This window comes from Gymnoscopelus microlampas (assembly GCF_963454915.1).
Source record: "Gymnoscopelus microlampas genome assembly, chromosome: 15".
Lineage (NCBI taxonomy): Eukaryota > Metazoa > Chordata > Actinopteri > Myctophiformes > Myctophidae > Gymnoscopelus > Gymnoscopelus microlampas.
In genome coordinates, this window is record NC_139952.1 from 12,086,560 (window position 1) to 12,104,059 (window position 17,500).

The 17,500-nt window shown below is 46.7% G+C and overlaps 2 protein-coding genes across 2 annotated transcripts in view; one reads left to right on the forward strand and one right to left on the reverse strand.

The window, feature by feature from the left end:
- The window catches only part of necab1 (N-terminal EF-hand calcium binding protein 1), a gene marked incomplete at both ends in the record, with an annotated part of 47,707 nt that overhangs the window by 15,151 nt on the left and 15,056 nt on the right, over positions 1 to 17,500 (forward strand). Inside the window, 3 exons of the mRNA XM_084081070.1 lie at positions 901 to 926; positions 1,122 to 1,219; positions 13,453 to 13,589. Coding sequence (XP_083937196.1) covers positions 901 to 926; positions 1,122 to 1,219; positions 13,453 to 13,589 — 261 coding nt within the window. The remainder of the gene's footprint in view (positions 1 to 900; positions 927 to 1,121; positions 1,220 to 13,452; positions 13,590 to 17,500) is intronic.
- Positions 5,875 to 11,607, reverse strand: LOC311061189 (TATA-binding protein-associated factor 172-like; the record flags this gene model as incomplete). Its single annotated transcript, XM_084079747.1, has 1 exon — positions 5,875 to 11,607. One exon carries the CDS (start codon positions 11,605 to 11,607, stop codon positions 5,875 to 5,877), a length of 5,733 nt encoding a protein of 1,910 aa, XP_083935873.1.

Sequence of the window (17,500 nt, forward strand, 5' to 3'; positions counted from 1 at the left end):
GGATGCAGGCTGGGTTGGGTAGGCAACCCAGCCTGGCGGGGACTTGCATGTTCTCAGAGGAGAGCACTTTTCTGGTTTATTTATGTGCTCTCAAGTTTTCTTTCATGAGATTTACTCATTTGCAAATGGCTAAACAAAAACATCACAGGTTTGCAAGGTTCATTTGCTGCACTTTGCTTTTCAACTTTATATATTAGGGTAGCCTACATATTCAACCCGATCGCCAGAGGAAACGTTCTCATTGAACGTTTTTCAACGTTTCTCAAAATCCGTGCATACAGTAGACTACTGGAAAACCACAAATTCCGTGCATAGCCGCCTCGCATCTCACCCATTGTGACTAAACCATTTCGGAGACGCGCAGTCTCAAGGGAATTGTCGCCGTGTGAAGGACCACCGAGCGAGCTAAAGCGAGCGAGTTGCCGTCCTGAACATTGCGACATTCCCTTGAGCCTACTCAGCGCCGTTTGAGTTACGTACCGATAGGCACAGAATCGTAAATTTTGTTGTGGGGACTGCTCTACTTCCTGGTTTTTCCGGTTTGCGACTGGTTACGCCCACCGTGGGACTCCCCGTACATATGCACGGAATTTGGGGGTTTCTAGGCGACTATGCACGGAATGACGTGCACAAATCCGTGCAATGTATACTAATTCTCTGGCGACCAGGCTGACATATTATACACACCCCCGCACGCACGCACGCACGCACACACGCACGCACGCACGTACGCGCGCACACACACACACACACACACACACACACACACACACACACACACACACACACACACATAGAGTTGTCCTGATTTTAACATAACATTTTCATTGATTTTCATAGGGTAATATGTTCATTGAAGCATTTAGTTCTCTGAATTGTTCCTTTTCATTCAATTTTCAGTAACCTGGACACTGATGAATTATGTGGTAAGTAAACCGATGTACGGTGTATGGTGACATTTTATACACGCTGAGAGGTAAATTAACAGTCAGGAATTTACTGCATAATGGAATAAATTATGTACACAGAGAGAGGGGTATGTTTTAAAATAAATGTTATACCTACGTACTGCTGTCTTGGAGTGACTGAATATGTTTTATATTCATTGTTTTATTTTAAAGAATACTTCTCCCAGCATCTTGGTGAATATGAGAATGTCCTCGCTGCCTTGGAGGACTTGAATATGTCCATACTGAAGGCCATGGACAAGACCAAAAAGGTAGGCGTAGCATTTACTTCTATGTCATATATGTTAACCCATTAAGACGATTCTGCAAATGCCTTCTAAATCAGTAGTTCTCACACTTTCAAAAAAATAATAATCAAAAATAGCAAATATACAAGCTTGCAGCGCGGCACGAAGTGACGCGCTGTGAGCTTGCATATCTGCTATTTTTGAATAACCAACGCAAACATTTTAAATGACACAGATTCTTACCCGGTTTTAATGGGTTAAAGCAGTGACTCTCTTTGTAATTTCAAGGACCCCCATAACTCTGAGAGTGTACGCATGTATTTGTGCATTTGTGTACTCTCAGGTTGACAGACCTTAAAGTGTCCGTTTGGAACCCCCTCAAGGACCCCTGAGGGTCCCTGGACCCCACTTTGAGAACCACTGAGTTAAAGCATTAGGTCGGACCAGAGATGCAAGTCGTGTTGTCTACCCTTAAAGGATACTTCACTCCTTAAAAAATACAACCCCCCCTGTCAATTATGCACCCCGTTGAAGCCTTTAATACACAAGAAAACAAGAGAAGAAAGTAAGGAATACGATGAATTGAAAATATATAGGGGTCCACGACTTTCAACTATATGAAAAATCTGTTTATATACTCCAAGCCAGCTCTCGGAGTGTAACCCCAAGTGTCTTGTTTACAGATGTATCCTCATTACTTCATTTTTTAAGACACTTCCAGGCTAAAATGTCACGAAGGTCGCACACACTTGAGTGAGTGCATGCGTGTGAACGCAGCTCGTGTTGAACCACACGGGCGCGTACGACATAAGTGATTTAAAGTCCCACTACGTGGCATCCATTTTAGTAGTCTTTTTGGGGACACCTTTGGTTGCTCTGTTGTCTGTAGAACTGCGATTCCCAGAACTCAGTTTGAAACAAAAACATGGCTGTACCGCTCCAAAATGATTATAGGCCTACGCAGGGTATTAGTGCCAAATATATTTTTACTTTTAATTTAAATACATGAATAAATAGATTTTCTAGTACATTTCCGATACCTGCATGTCATTTTGGCATGAGGATTGGCAGACACTCGCGATTAGAAATTGTGTTAAGATATGGTGTCAGAAAACACATTTATGCAGAATGTTTTTTGAGAATAGTGACATAGTGAAAGATACAATAAAAAAATATTAATGAATTGACAAAAGTTACGCAATGTGATTTTAAGTGAAACAGATGAGTGCCTTTTCCACCATTGTCTGTGAGTACAACACATTTCTCATTTATGTAAACATGAACATTCAATCAAAAGTCCATCACTAGTCAAAAGCAGGTCGTCGAGGTGGAGAATGTACACACACGCACGCGCACACAGATCAGTCATGGTAGACCTCGTAAATCATCACAATGTTGCTGCCAACTACATCTCCCCCATATACAGCTCAGCCATTTGTATCCATCCCCTCCCTCCCAATTAAAAACATTTGACCACTCATCCCCTATATATCGCACTAATGGCAGCCATGCTTCTACAAAATCGACCAAGGTATCCGTTAGAACATGTGAGAGTCTCTCCAAGGGCATTAAACTTAACACTTTTTCAAAGCAATATAGTTTTTTTAAATAGCAATAAAAAAAGAAACGGTCATGGACATACAAGGTTTCCACCCGTCAGTGACGATATGGCGTGTCATTAGCGGTATACTAGTGGAGCGTACAAAACGGCTTGGCTCTCAGAGAGCAGGTGTTGTATGCTTGTCCCTGGCGTGCCGAGTGCTCGCTCTCTCGCTCGCTCCACTATGATTACAGCCTAGCACACACATGATGTGCATTGGTATGGACCAGACGTGGTGGCAGATGACAGCTCTCCAAACATGCTGTTCTGTTTGTATGTGCAGGTTTTGTTTAGTAAAAAAAGAAATAAAATAATAATACAGGGGGTGGGGGGATATTTTTAACCTCATAAGCCGCATATATGTCATTGTACGACAAAAACCACAATCATACAAGCTCACAAGAACGTGTCGCATCGCGATGGGATGTGTTGTTGTGAGCTTGTAGATCGGCTATGCTATATTAAAATTGCCTCGATTTTCAACGTGCACTGACGTCAGATACAACAGAAACCGTGTCAAATGCACATATATGGAGATGTTCAACATGCACTGATGTCAGACACAACATAAACCATTCAACATGAACTGATGTCAGACACAACAGAATCCATGGAGATTTTCAACGTGCACTGATGTCAGACACAACAGAAGGGGGCCCGTGGATCAGCGGTGTGGACATAATCGACTTTGATTTTGGTCAGTCATGCACATCCCTACTCCATATATGGGCATGTTGATGCGTTTATGACATAGTAACGCGTTGATGACCCCATCTCTCCATATATGGGTATGTAACGGCAAGTTGTGTTTGACATGTGTCAGTGTCCAATGTCCACCGTCCACCAATTTTAGTATAGTTAGAATTAGCATAAATAGCAGATCTGTAAGCCCACCGCATGTTGCATCGACACGTTGCGAGCTTGTAGATTGGCTATTTTACTGTACCTATTTGTGGTACAATGAAATATAAGACTTTAAACCTCACACACACACAGGCGCACACCAATCAAAACACCCTCGTCAGATGGGGTATAATTTAAGCTTAAAAAAGGGCAGGTGCATTCACACCTGACACAATAAAAATAATCGTGTCACTTGAGAATGGGAGCACAATGACACTGGTGTCCTGTGGTGGCTGGTGACAGTTGTGGAATAAGACAATTTCTTCTATTTTCATGTAACGTCCTCGAGTAGTGGAGCCAGGCCGCAGCTGCAACAGCAGCCATATTGGAAAGAAATTGGGCCTCTTCTTTCTTACTTCCTTCAGGTCTTACCAATCTTTCTACAAGAATGGAGGAGGACACCCATGGAGTGCGGAGTCAGTGTTTGCTAGGGTCTCACAGCAGACGCATGCTCCAAATAACTCCACACTTTCCACAAATATTGCTCAGTATTCTGGCGATAACAATAGCTGCTTTCCACAACAGATACTGTACTTGCATGATGTACTGTTTGTATAAAACTCTATTATTGCTCAAGGGTTTTGGCCACTAGGTGGCCTGAAGTGGTCTGACGCAATTTACGTCACCATTTTGGGAGAACAGATCTACAAGCTAACAACGTGTTGCAACTCGAAGCGTTGTTACCTTGAAGATATGTTCTTTATCCTCACACTTTCAACGGCCCCTCCCCTTCTTAGTAATGTGATCTTACTGCTGAGCGCTGAACTTGCAGTCACTGAACACAGACAGACACAACATTGTTCCCTAACAGCAACACAACAACCCGGCCGGACGCGGACAGACTTTCAAATCAATGGCAGTTTATGGTCTAATGTGCAAACATTTGCTGGACATGGACACATTTTTTTTTCTTTTTTCGTGTCACTGTTGACCCGCTCCACCCGCCCCGCGATAATTGTCTCCGCCAGGAGACTATGTTTTCACTTTCCGTCCCCCCCCCTCGGCCAAGCTAACATTGGTCAAGCCTCACGTGACACGTGACAATACGTTGAAAGAGTGTGCTCTGATTTGCTAGTGAGACGCATGACGTATCAGCGGCCTATAAATAGATGTGTCACTTTGAAAGAGTCTTTCACTTTGAAAGAGTCTTTCACTTTGAAAGACTCTTTCAAAGTGAGGTAAGACAGGAGTAATCACGAAATGGCTGAGAAATGGCGGAGTAACACTTAAGACAGGATTAATCAGGAACAGTACTGGCGGAGACCTGTGCTCCGAGGAGCACATTTTCTAGTTCCGTCTGAAATCTTGCCTGCCCGCGTATCCCTACTGGCTGTAACGGGAATAGTGGGCCCTTGACAACACTGCCCACCATTTATTTTACATGTATTTCCTATCTCCAATATTTGGACTGTGTTCACCAGAACTGGAGAGATGGGGAGACCACTGTTATTGAACAAATACGTACTCTATAGCAATTATTACTATATTGGAATATAGAACTATTATAGAACTATTTAGCACTTATTTTAACAACAAAAAATGTCACTTACAGCACCTTTAACCACCTCTAACACCTATTAACTAAACACAACAATTTTAACCTTATACTGTACCTAAACAAGCCACACTGTTATTAGACCCTGTTTAAAAAAAAAAGCCTTGTCCTGTTCCGAATATCAATCTCTAATAAACAGAGTAACTATTGAAGATATGTCATCAATATTTGGAGTTACATTATGGCAAGTAATACACAACCCAAACCTCTACCAAAGTGTAATTTTGATTTAAGACCACTGAGCATATTTATGCATCTAGGCTCTCTTATTCCATTTAATCCATCAAGTTAAATGCACACAATGCCTTGTCACACATAAGGCTGAATTTAAACCATAGTGTTGCAATTCAGTGGTTCTCAAAGACCGCCAGATTGATGCGTATTTTCTGGCCCCTTTTTGAAAAGGGACTAGGGCTGCAACATTAGTTTATTTTGCAACATGATGCATTGTTAGCTTGTAGATCTCGCTATTTTTGTGGAAAGCTCGTCAAATGTTCATCCATTTTTGCCGAATGCTCACAGTACGACATGCCCAGAAGAGGTATGCTAGAGTTCAAGTGGTTAAATCTTTACATTGTATTTGTATGTGTGGAGTGAGCATTCAGCAGCCAGGGAGTTATGCTAGCTGCTGCTTGAGCAGGCAGCCGGGACGATGGTTTGTTGGTGGAGGGTGGGGTAGGGGGTGTCTACGTGGTAGTCTCCAGCGGGAAGGGAGTGCATGAAGCTGTCCAGGTCGTACTCTGTGTCGTACTGCTGCGGGTCCCACAGCTCTCCCAGGTTCTCCAACAACGACTTCATAGAGGCCTTCCCTGAGGTCGGCGGTGAGGGGTCGCTCTTCTCGCTGCTCTTCTGGGCGTCCTTATCCAAGGAGAAGAGGTCGAGAAGCTGATCGGTGCCCATGCGTTGCAGGCTGGAGTTGTCTTCGCTGATGACCGTGTTGGCGATGCTGATCTTGAACTTTTGCATTCCCATGATCTTCTCCTCAAGTGTGCCTCGCGTGATCAGCCTGTACACGTTGACCACCCGTTTCTGTCCTATCCTATGTGCGCGATCCATGGCCTGCAAGTCCCTCATGGGGTTCCAGTCATGCTCGACGAACACCACCGTATCTGCGCCTGTCAGATTGAGACCCAGACCGCCCACATGGGTGGTCAACAGCAGCACGTCGATGGAGGGGTCGTTGTTAAACCTGGAGACTATGGAATGGCGCTGGCTGGCCGGCACGCTGCCGTCCAGCCTCAGGTAGGTGATGGTGGGCAGTTTGGCCTTCAGCAGGTCATGCTCCACGATGTCCAACATGCTCTTGAGCTGACAGAAGATCAGCACGCGATGCTGGGCCACCACGGCCTCAGAGCCCCCCTCCACTGCACCGCTACCCCCCAGGCCGCAGTCCAACAGCAACTGTTTGAGTGCAGAGAGCTTGGGTGCATGTTCTAGGTCTTGCAGGCTGGAGTTCTGCACTGCCAGCTGCTCTGTTAGGCGCTTGTACTCTGGGTGCTGGGGGGTCAGCACCAGGCCTGGGTGGTTACACAGCTTCCTCAGGTACTGTAGAGCCTGGAACATGTGGCCTGTTGCCTTCAATTTGGGCTTCTCTTCTTGCGCGGAGGCGGTAGAGATTGTGTCCTCCACGGAGACCTTGGCCCGTGACTTGGCAAAGTCCTCGTACAGTTGGATCTGTAGGGTGCTCAGGGTGCAGTAGTAGTCCTGAATAATTTTGGGAGGGAGGTCCTGCAGAACGTCTTCCTTCATCCTCCTCAAGAGGAAGGGTAGCACCTGCCGATGCAGGGCCTCCATGGCAAGGACGCCTGCCTCCTGCTCCCGCGAGGAGCTCTTGGCATCCCGGCTGGCCAGGATGGGTTTGCCGTAGCGAGCGGCGAACTGTCGCTCCGTGCCCAGGAAGCCAGGCATAAGGAAATCGAACAGGGACCACAACTCCAGAACGTTATTCTGGATGGGCGTTCCTGACAAAATGACTCTGAAGTTGGCAGCTAACTGCTTGATGGCTTTGGAGAGTTTGGTCTTCCCGTTTTTGATGACATGACCCTCGTCGAGGATACAGTAATTGAATTTCACATTTCGGAAAAAGTCAATGTCATTTCTTACAACATCATAAGAAGCTACCACAAGATTGTGCTTTTTCACTTGTTGTTGTAACCTCACTCGGTCCGTAGGTGGCCCAGTGTAGTGCAAGGGGTTGAGGTACTCTTTGGTGCAGAACTTACCCACCTCATCCACCCAGTGGCCTGTCAGTGTGGGAGGGCACACTACCAGAGAAGGCTGGGGGCTGCAGTCTGCTGCCTTGGTCCTGGCATACTCCTGGGTTCTGAGGTAGTGGTCCCCTGCCAGGATGCAGATTGTCTGCAGGGTTTTACCCAGACCCATATCATCACACAAGATCCCATGCAGTTTGTACTTGTTCAGGAAGGACAGCCAGTTGACTCCATCCTGCTGGTACTTCCTAAGTTCGGCCTTAATGGGAACAGGGATCATGTAGTTTTCCAACTTCCTGCCATCAAGCAGCTGCTCCAGGAAGTGGCGTTCTCTGGCCTTCTGGTGAATCAGCTCAGCAGACATGGCTGGGGGGTCCGGTATGCCTGCCTCCAGGGGTATCAGGCGGATGAGCGTAGCGAAGCACTGCGTGGCCATGAAGCGAATGCTATCACTGGGGTCACTCATGCGACCCAGCACTGGGACCACCAGCAGCACAATGTAGGGAACGATGTCCATGTCCAACTGTTCCATAACACAGGCCATAGCCTCGATAGCACCCTCCTGCTTGGTGCAGTCATCAATCGCAGCCAGCCAGGGCAGCACATGCTCCAGGAAGTGATTCATAGTCTCCAGCGTGGCTATCTTACTGAGCACTCCCAGACAGCGTGCTGCCATGTGGCGTACGGCTGTGTACGGGTGCTGGAGGCAGGTGCAAAGGTGGGGCAGGTGCTGCAGTAGCAAATGTTTGAGTTCTGGATCCATGGCCCCTGACATGACCTCCAGGATTTGTAAAGAGTTGACCAGTTCCTGAGTGGCAGTGTCGCCCCTCTCTAGTTGGGCTTGCACATCAATCGTTTGGTTTTCATTGATCACAGTCATTAGCGGCCCCACCATGTTCTCCCACAGGTACGGCAGAGAGCTGGTGAGCTCTCTACCAAAGTGCCTGGCGATGGTTGTCAGTGAGAACTCTGCACCGCGTCTCTGAACAAGACACGGCTTCTTACTGTCATCGTGCTCTATGTTGATGGTGCTGCCAGGGGGCAGCTCTGTGGTGGAGGGCTTGGGGGCTTTGGGGACAGGGCCCCTCTTACTGGTGATGGCAAAGGCAGCCCTCTGGTGGCGGTATAGGGTGATGATGCCTCGGGTTTTGTTGACCATGTGCTGCGTGCAGTCTTTCTCCAACCCGCCATCTTTAACAGGTTCAAGTGTGGGGGGCACAGGGCAAGCTGCGGATGGGGTGGCGGTCGGGTCTACGCATATCGAAGCACAGAGGTTTTTGACAATCTTGAGGTTGGGGCAGGGTGTGCGGGTGCTACACTGCTGCAGCAGCTTGGCAATGAAAGATGCGGCATAGCCCTGGATTAAGGTGTTCTCTTCCCGCCTTACAGACTCCATCAGAGGCCTCACCAGCGGGTTGAGCTTGTCGGGCAACAACTGCAGGTTGACCAAGGCACAGGCCGTGAACATGTGAACCCGCATATGAAGCTTCTGCCACTCTACATTAGTCTCCGCTACTGTCGCCTGGGCCTGCTGCCGCTTGCTGTCCAACAGCTGCCACTGCCTCGATCTCACATTTAGACGCGCCGTTGATTCTGTGAAGATGGTGGTCACCAAATCATTGGCTTGGTCAATGGTGAAAATGCTACAGTTGCGGCGGTCTCTGAGGTTTATTTGAGCATCGGCCAGCAGGGAGATGAGCTGCTTACACTCGTTCTGCATGCGCGTGAAAGGAATGGCGATCTCATCGTAGTACAGCTGCTCTGAAAGGATGGCCAACAGACGAGGCTGAACCATGGAGGATACCACCTGACACTCCTTCTGCAGTGCAGCCCACTCACACAGCAACAGGGACACTGCGATGCGTTTCAAGGCAGATTTGGAGTTGAGGTGGAACAGCAGCAGCTGGCCCAGAGACTCGGCCGGCCGGACCTCCTGAGACACCGCGTTGAGCTGGGCAGATTTGGAGTTGAGGTGGAACAGCAGCAGCTGGCTCAGAGACTCGGCCGGCCGGACCTCCTGAGACACCGCGTTGAGCTGGGGGTCACAGATAAACCTACACAGAGCCCCCAGCAATTTGGCAGCCATGAGGCGAGCACGGACCACCACGTAGTCCCTCGTCATTGGGTCGTCCGTCACCATCTCTGCTCCTGCTATGTACTCCTGCACAGTCTCTTCCGCCTGACCGGACCCTTGGCGGGGTCTTGCACCTGCTTTAGCCTTGACTTCTAGCAGCATGTTGCGGTCTATGGGAATGTTGGAGGCCTGCATCATCAGACACAGCCAGGTGCCCATCCACGGACAGCTGGCTGCTACCACGTACTGGTGGGGCACCCGATAAAGAAGCTTCATCCACACCTTTTGGATGAGGTCCAGTATTTCCTGGTTGCTCTCCAGTATGCATGACTGGAAGATGTGTCGGAGGATGTCCTGGAGGATGGGGTTGAGCCACAGAGCACAGCTCTGGTCAGCCTTCGACAGCAGCGTGAAGAGGGTCTCCAATGCTGCCCGCCTGACAGATGATATGGTGTGTCGTAAGAACGGCCAAACACGGGGAACAAGCACTGTCAATGACTGCTGCATGCTGCACTGTCGGACTTGTGGGTAGGTGAGCAGCGAGGACAGCAGGGTCATGATGCTGTTGGTGGAGGCCGTGAGGTCGTCCAACTCCAGCAGAGCATCCCACAGCGTGTTCACTATGAAGGGAACCTTGCTGGGCAGTAGCTGGACCAAGCCTTGGACCACTGGGATGAGAGCCGCGGCTGCCACCGCTCTCACGTCGTCATCGAGGTCCTGCAGACCCTCCGTGATGGCCGGGAGCACAAGAGGGAGCAACGCTGAGATGAGATCCTGTCGGACAGCTAGGGTGTACTTGATCCCCAGCAAACCTCCGTGACGAACCTCCCACTGGTCCTCCGTCAGCAGCTTGAGGAGGATGTCCACCGTCATGGAAACACCACTATCAGGCATGTGGCGAAGGGCCACGCCCAATGTCTGGGCACAGGTCTCCCTTACGGGGGCCACTACCTCATCCGATACGAAGTCTCCGAAGCGGTCAAGTGCGAAGACGCAGAGCAGTCTGATGACCAGGTCTTCTAGCCACTCCTGATGCTGCCGCGACATCTGTTCGGCGGTGCTTCCCGGCAGCTTCCCTCCACCGGCTCTGAGATGAGATTTGAGGATTTCCCTGAGACCTGTGCCTGCGCCGTGACGGACCTCCCACGAAGGGTTGAAAAGGTCATTGCAGAGCTCTTCACAGAAGGTCTCCAGAGGCCATTCGTTTGTCTCCTCCGAGTGACCGGAGGCATCTGGAACGTTTTCGATTAAGACCTTAGACTCTGTTGCTGGTTGTTCAATGACAACATTGGTGGTTTTCCTGCGTTTTTCCTCGGGCTCTCCCTCAAAACTGCCATTGTTTTTCTCATTAGGATTCATGTCTCTGGATCGTTGCTTTGCTACAAGCTTGGACATCCTCTTTGCCTTATTCCTCTGCCGTTTGCTCATGCCTAGCCGGAATTCCGAATCTATCAACTCGGCAGCCTGCATGGGCACATGGCTCTGGCAACCAGAAGGGGCAGGGATTTTTCCTCCCTGGGATCTTGGCCCGCTGGCTTGGCAGCTGTAGTCCAGGTCGTCATCGTTGAACAGGTCCTCGGTGTCCATGCGAATAGCAGCACCCATGTCCAGGCCCAACTGCCTCTGAAGGAGCTTCTTCTGGCGGGCCAGACGCTCTTTTGGGTCCACCTCCCCAGATGTGTCTTCTTGCAGCTCAAACTCGGCCCCTGTAGATCCCAGCAGGGAAGCCCCGTGCTTGAGCAGGCGGGTAATGTCAAAGTGGTCGAAACTCAACCGGCTGCACGAGGAGCCCTCGGGTGAAGAGTCTGCACAAGACTCTTCTTTAGGTTTTGGGGCCGGATCCCATGCAGGGATATTCTTCACAATGGCCTCTACAGCCTGGCCCGCTGCAATGCGCGTGTCCCAGTTGGGACTCCGTAGATAGGTCAAGACCTTGGTTAGAAGATTGTTGAGCTCATGTGGGTGGAGTCTGACCACATCGCCAAGCTGCTGGGCTGCGGCCTTCCGAGTTACTGGAGTGGTTCCGGTGTCGAGCAGGATGAACAGACGGTCAAGTCTTGAGACAGCCATGGTGATCTAATTTCAGAGGGGTGGCTGAATTAGTGTCATCACCTTGTTATCTCCGCCAGGGGGAGATTATGTTTTCACCCCTCTATATATTTGTTCCTGTATGTATGTGTTTGCCTGTTCGCAGCTAATCTCACCATATAAATAGAAATAGATATAAATGATAGGCATAACCATATATAGACAATAGGTAACCATATATAGACAATAGCATGTGGTGTGTTGGGGTATTTCTGTCACTGTGTATTGACATTTGTTCTCTACCATCCTAACTATTAGGAGCAGTGGGCGCTATTGATACAGTACCAGTTAGGGGATAATTGTCTTGCTCAGGGACACTTTGACACATAGACTTGGTGCAGCTGGGCGGATGAACCGGCAACATACTGATTCGCAGATGACCTCTCTACTCACTCAAGCTACTGCCGTCCTCCACCCTTATTGGGGCACCTTTGGTAGTTGAATATACTGTATATATTTACTAGAAACCGACTTTGGAAATCCACACATAAACACAACATCTTTTGTGAGCCTGACTCGTGGTCAGATATAATGTAGGCTGAGCCTACTGTACTAGAAGAGTGTTCTTTTCTGTATTAGAATCATATTTTTTGTCACATGATTACAGCTATATAAGTGTGTGTGTGTGTGTGTGTGTGTGTGTGTGTGTGTGTGTGTGTGTGTGTGTGTGTGTGTGTGTGTGTGTGTACTGTATATCACTGCTGTCCGGCAGAAACCAGCTAACTCCAAATTTTTCATTTTCCGGAAATGACAAAACAAAACAAAAAGTGGAGTTAGGAGGTTTTGTTCATCATTGATAAGATGATGCAAATCTCACCAACCGTTCACCAACCGTAAACAGTGTATGCACGCTGTTGTCCGAGTTGCTCCAGCGCCTTCTTTATTCAGTGTATGCACACTGCCAGTAGGCCACAGCAGTAGGCCTACCTCCAGTATTTTTTTCTCCAGTATCAATGGGGTTTGTGCCCAAATATGTCATAGATATGTTATAGACTAGTGACAACATAGGCCGGTCATGAAGCCAGGGCCTTGCTGTTTCCATGTGGTCCTAGTCTGATTTCCTAGTCTTATATAACGATAGTCTAATGATAAAAGGATCTAAACAGTATGGATCTCTCTTCATGTGGCCACAAGTCAGTCATCCATGACGTATCTATGATGTATTTATGACTCCATAATTCCATTCTATAAGATTAAAGGGCAAGACCACTTTACTTGAGGTTTGGGTTGTGTAGTTACAGTGCCTTGCCATGATGTAACAACAAAGGTGGGCAAGAAATCAAAAATAATTTCTCCATCGACTAGAAATTGATAATTTAAAATATGCCCCTCATTGACTTACATTGTACAGTGAAGAGGCTCGGGAGGAGCTCTTTTAGCCTGAAAACAAACTCAAACTAAGCTGATTCTGACAGTATAGAATATCACCGAACCCAGTACTGATTTTGCTATTTTTATTAGGACTGGATCCGCGGATCTGGATCCGGATCCGGATCTTCAACTAGTAAAAACAACAGGAAGTTGACATTTCTATTTAGAAAACAGCATACTGGGTTTGGTGATGTTGATACTGTCAGAATCATCTTTGTTTGCGTTCGTTTACAGGCTAAAAAAGCCTGCATCAGAGTGGTATTTCCGTACAATGTAAGTCAATGAGGAGCATATTTTGAGTCAATGGAGAAATTATTTTTGATTTCTTGCCCACCTTTGGAGTTACATCATGGCAAGGTAACACAACCCAAACCACTACCAAAGTGGTCTTGCCCTTTAAATGTTTATTTTTCAACTTTTTTCAAAATTGTTCCTCTCTCCTCTCTTGACTGACAGGAATACCAAGATTCCACTCATCTGGAGCAGTTTGTTACACGCTTCCTGTTGAAGGAGACGACCAATCAGCTACATTCCCTCCAAAGTTCCTTGGAGTGCGCCATGGAAACCACAGCTGAGCAGACGCGCCAAGAGAGGTATGGATCACATTTATAGAAATAATTAAATTATTATTTTTTTCTTTTTGTTTTTTTTCTTTCTTTGTATTTACACATCCACAGGTGTAGGTCTACATTTCAAATTGGTAATAAAAGGTTATTTCTGTGATGCACATGCATGCACCCTCCCAGAACTCCCTGCTTCAAGTTCACAGACAGTTCACACAAGTTGAAAGTTTGCATCAATTACATTTTGACGTTGACTACATTTAGCCTGAAATGTGGAGAAATGTGGGTGTTTGTCCCATGAGAAAGCTTTTCTTAAGCCTTCATTCTAACCATGACAGAGGTCCACAGAGACCCAATGATGAGCCTAGAATAGATGATCCTCTCTGTGTTGAAGTGATTTCAGAGTGTGATAGTGTCTCAGTCGCTAGGCCCCCAAAGCGCTCCTTCATCGCTGACAGCTCTCTACATCAAAGCCGCTGAGATTGCTCCTGTATAACTGAACATAGCAGCTCTAGCATGTGACTGTAGAGACTCTGGCGTGGCTTCACACTTATTTCTTTGTGTGCAACGTGAGGAACATGTTACAACTTGTAATGTGAAACTGAACGGTCACTATTGATAAAAACCTGTTCTGGGATGGCCTCTCTGTCTTTCTGTGAGTAAAGATTATGAATAAATGCACTTAAGATCAACAGTGGCCAAGCAATTAAAACACTGAAAACACAGATGGTTGCTATACATACAGGGCGAGAGTTTATCAAGACATCAAGAGAAAAAAGACAATTGTTTCAACAGCTAAGTTGCCTTAATCAGGTAGTAGGATTAACGTGGGTTAATGATTCACCCTGACAAAGGCATAGCTGAGCTGTCAAAATAACTTTTACTTGGAATGCAATGGCATAATTATCTTGACAATCGCATCGCGTTGGAGGAGTTACAGTATGCACTGTACTTATAGTGCCTATGTACAGTACAACAATATTTACATTACAATTCAGAGTTGACGGCTAAATTAATTATTGTGCATTCCCTGTTCTGACTAATGGACTAAGATAAATGCTTTCTAATGAGGATGTATCTAAATATATAGAGGAAGAGGGAATGGAGTTGACAAGCATGCGCCCTGACTATGACTGCCCTGCATGTGGTACTGGTGTGTTAGAATGTGCTTTCATGGCAATGAGGAAACGTCTCTAATAGAAGTATGGCTTTAGAGATTAACCTAACGGCAATGTCTCAGGTACTGTGACGTATGCCATCTCTCATATTTAAACGCTGCAATGCCTTGTAGATAGTCCTGAAATGTTAAATGTCTCTCCTGGAACCAAAACGGTTCATCACACTCAACAAAATCAACTCACTCCAAATATTGAAATACCATCAAGATTCAAGATTATTTTAGATTTTTAACATCTCACATACGAGTACACATTAAGTAACATTTTTGGTCTTTGTTCCTCGACATTGGAGAAGCAATAAACAATAACAAAAGTAAGAATTAAGAATAACAAGTAGTAAGGTAAATAAACATGTAATTAAGTGCATTAAGTGCACAGTTTGAGGTCCTTTGAAGGTGCAGTATGCACAGATCCAACCTCTAAATATGATATACTGCACTTACTGTATGTATTATGCATGTAAGCATATATTAGCATATATACTGAATGTGTATGTAGTGTTACAATGGAAAATATTAATATCCAGTCAGGGTGAAGTGTTGACAATGTATTAGGAAGATTCAGGCAGAGAAACAGCACTCGCAGCATCAGAGCACTGACCTCCTGGCCAGACCCTCTGCACTGTTTTTGCGGTTGAGGTCAATACAGTTCCCATACCAGGCAGTGACACAAATAGTGAGGCTTGCTCTCAGTGCCTCTGTAGAAGGCCCATATGATCTTGGGCCCCATGTCACGCGACGCAACATATATATCTGCTAATTTCACAGTTTTTGAAAATGTTTAAACATTTCTGGCAATAATGACACCGAAAATAGGATTGGCAGGTTGAAAGAGGTTATGGAGTGCAGTGAGCCAAAAATGGCGCGTAAGTCAAAGTTTCCACATGACGGGGTTGTCATGCACATCAAAGCATACAGTATACCCCCAGGAAGGACCTCCAAAATGTCACTGGCTGTTTCGCTCGACCGGCCTCATTATCCCCGCGCCCGAGAGCAGAGTGAAGTCACAGTCTGGCACGTTAGCATGATGATGCTAACACATGTGACAGGGCAACACGCACCTGTGGGCTGGACTCACCTAGGATTTATATTACTGCTCTGTCTGAAGACGCGAGCGCGCTCGCTCGCGTGTGTCTGTGTGTGTGTGTGTGTGTGTGTGAAGGGCTAGATGCTCAGAATAGAACGGAGATTAGGCAGCAGGGGTTCAATCATTCCAGTCGCCATGTGCCTAGCCTCAGTCTGTGTGTGTGTGTGTGTGTGTGTGTGTGTGTGTGCGTGCGTGCGTGCGTGCGTGCGTGCGTGCGTGCGTGCGTGCGTGCGTGCGAGCGAGAGAGAGCGAGAGCATATGAGAACTGTCTTTCTCATTATTTGTGTAAAGTATAATCTGTATTTCAGCATAACATAAAAATTTCAGTGGAATATGAAATTAACATTTTACAGTACCGTATCGCTAAAGACAACAAATTGTGTAGTTGACTGACTGACTGTGATGCAAAATATTGTGAAACTGACTGACTGACTGACTGACTGACTGACTGACTGACTGACTGACTGTACCTGGCTGGCTGGCTGGCTGGCCGGCAGCCATTGTTAAAACATGCATGCACAACAATCACTGGTCATGCATGCATCATCCAGTGAGCCCATGTCCTCATTGTGCTCAAGGCATACTAGCTTCTACATACATGTTCTGTTCTCCTGTCAAACCCAGCACAGACACATTCTCCATTACTGTATCAGTCATGTGCAGTGAGGGCATTTCATACTTGCTGGGTGAGTTACCCCAATTGTGCTGCTGGACAGAGACTGACAGAACAGAGACAGTGGCAGTGGAATGCACTTGTTTGGTCAGATTTTGACCGTTTTCCCAATGCTGTCAGTAACATGTTAACCACTTGAACCCTATATACTTAGTTGACTGGTGTCCCCCAGGGCTCTGTATTAGGTCTGCCTTTCCCCCCCTCTACACCAAAATCTCTTCGACGAAAGTAGGCAATTTACAAGCACACAACGCGTCACATTGCAACGAGTTGAGAGATTTTAGATCTGCTATTTTTGCCAAGTTGTTCAAGTCATTAAATTAGTCCCACTTTCCCATTTGTTCCCTCTGTGAATCCATTACCATTAACAGTCTCTTCCTCTTGCTGTGTCCATAGACATATACTGCTGTCTAAGTGATTGCACTGACGGAGAAGCAAGAAAGTCCTTTGTTAGCTCCTAGTCGGTGCTGGCAAGATAAACGTATTCACAGCCTAATGGATTCATTTTCCTAAAGAATGACTCTGGTTCGACCAGTCCTAGCCGCCGGAATAGCTCAGAGGTTAGTTCAAGAGGAAAAGTCGGTAGGTAATTATGCGTTTTGACGATGCAACAATAACATTTATTCAGCATGATTATGAAAGATGCCGGTGTATCTTTCCACACTCCGTCTGCAGGCTCACAACCAGTGTTGCCATGTCTACTTATTATACTGTATGCGACTTTGGGCTCGTTTTTTTTGTCGCTTGTAGATATTGGTATAGTGAGGGTTGCGTTGTTTTGGGCTTGTTTCTAAAGTGTAGCTTTGGGCTTGCTTCCTACTGTTGTTTGAACCCGTTTTTTTTCTTTCATTTCAACATTTTCATGTCAAGGACTCCCAAATTAACATGTATTTTATCTGCGGACCCCCCATCTGAAAATATTTCACGCCAGGGACTAGGGATGGGCAATATTATTGATATCGCGATATATCGCAATATTTCATTTCGCGATACTGTATCGATAC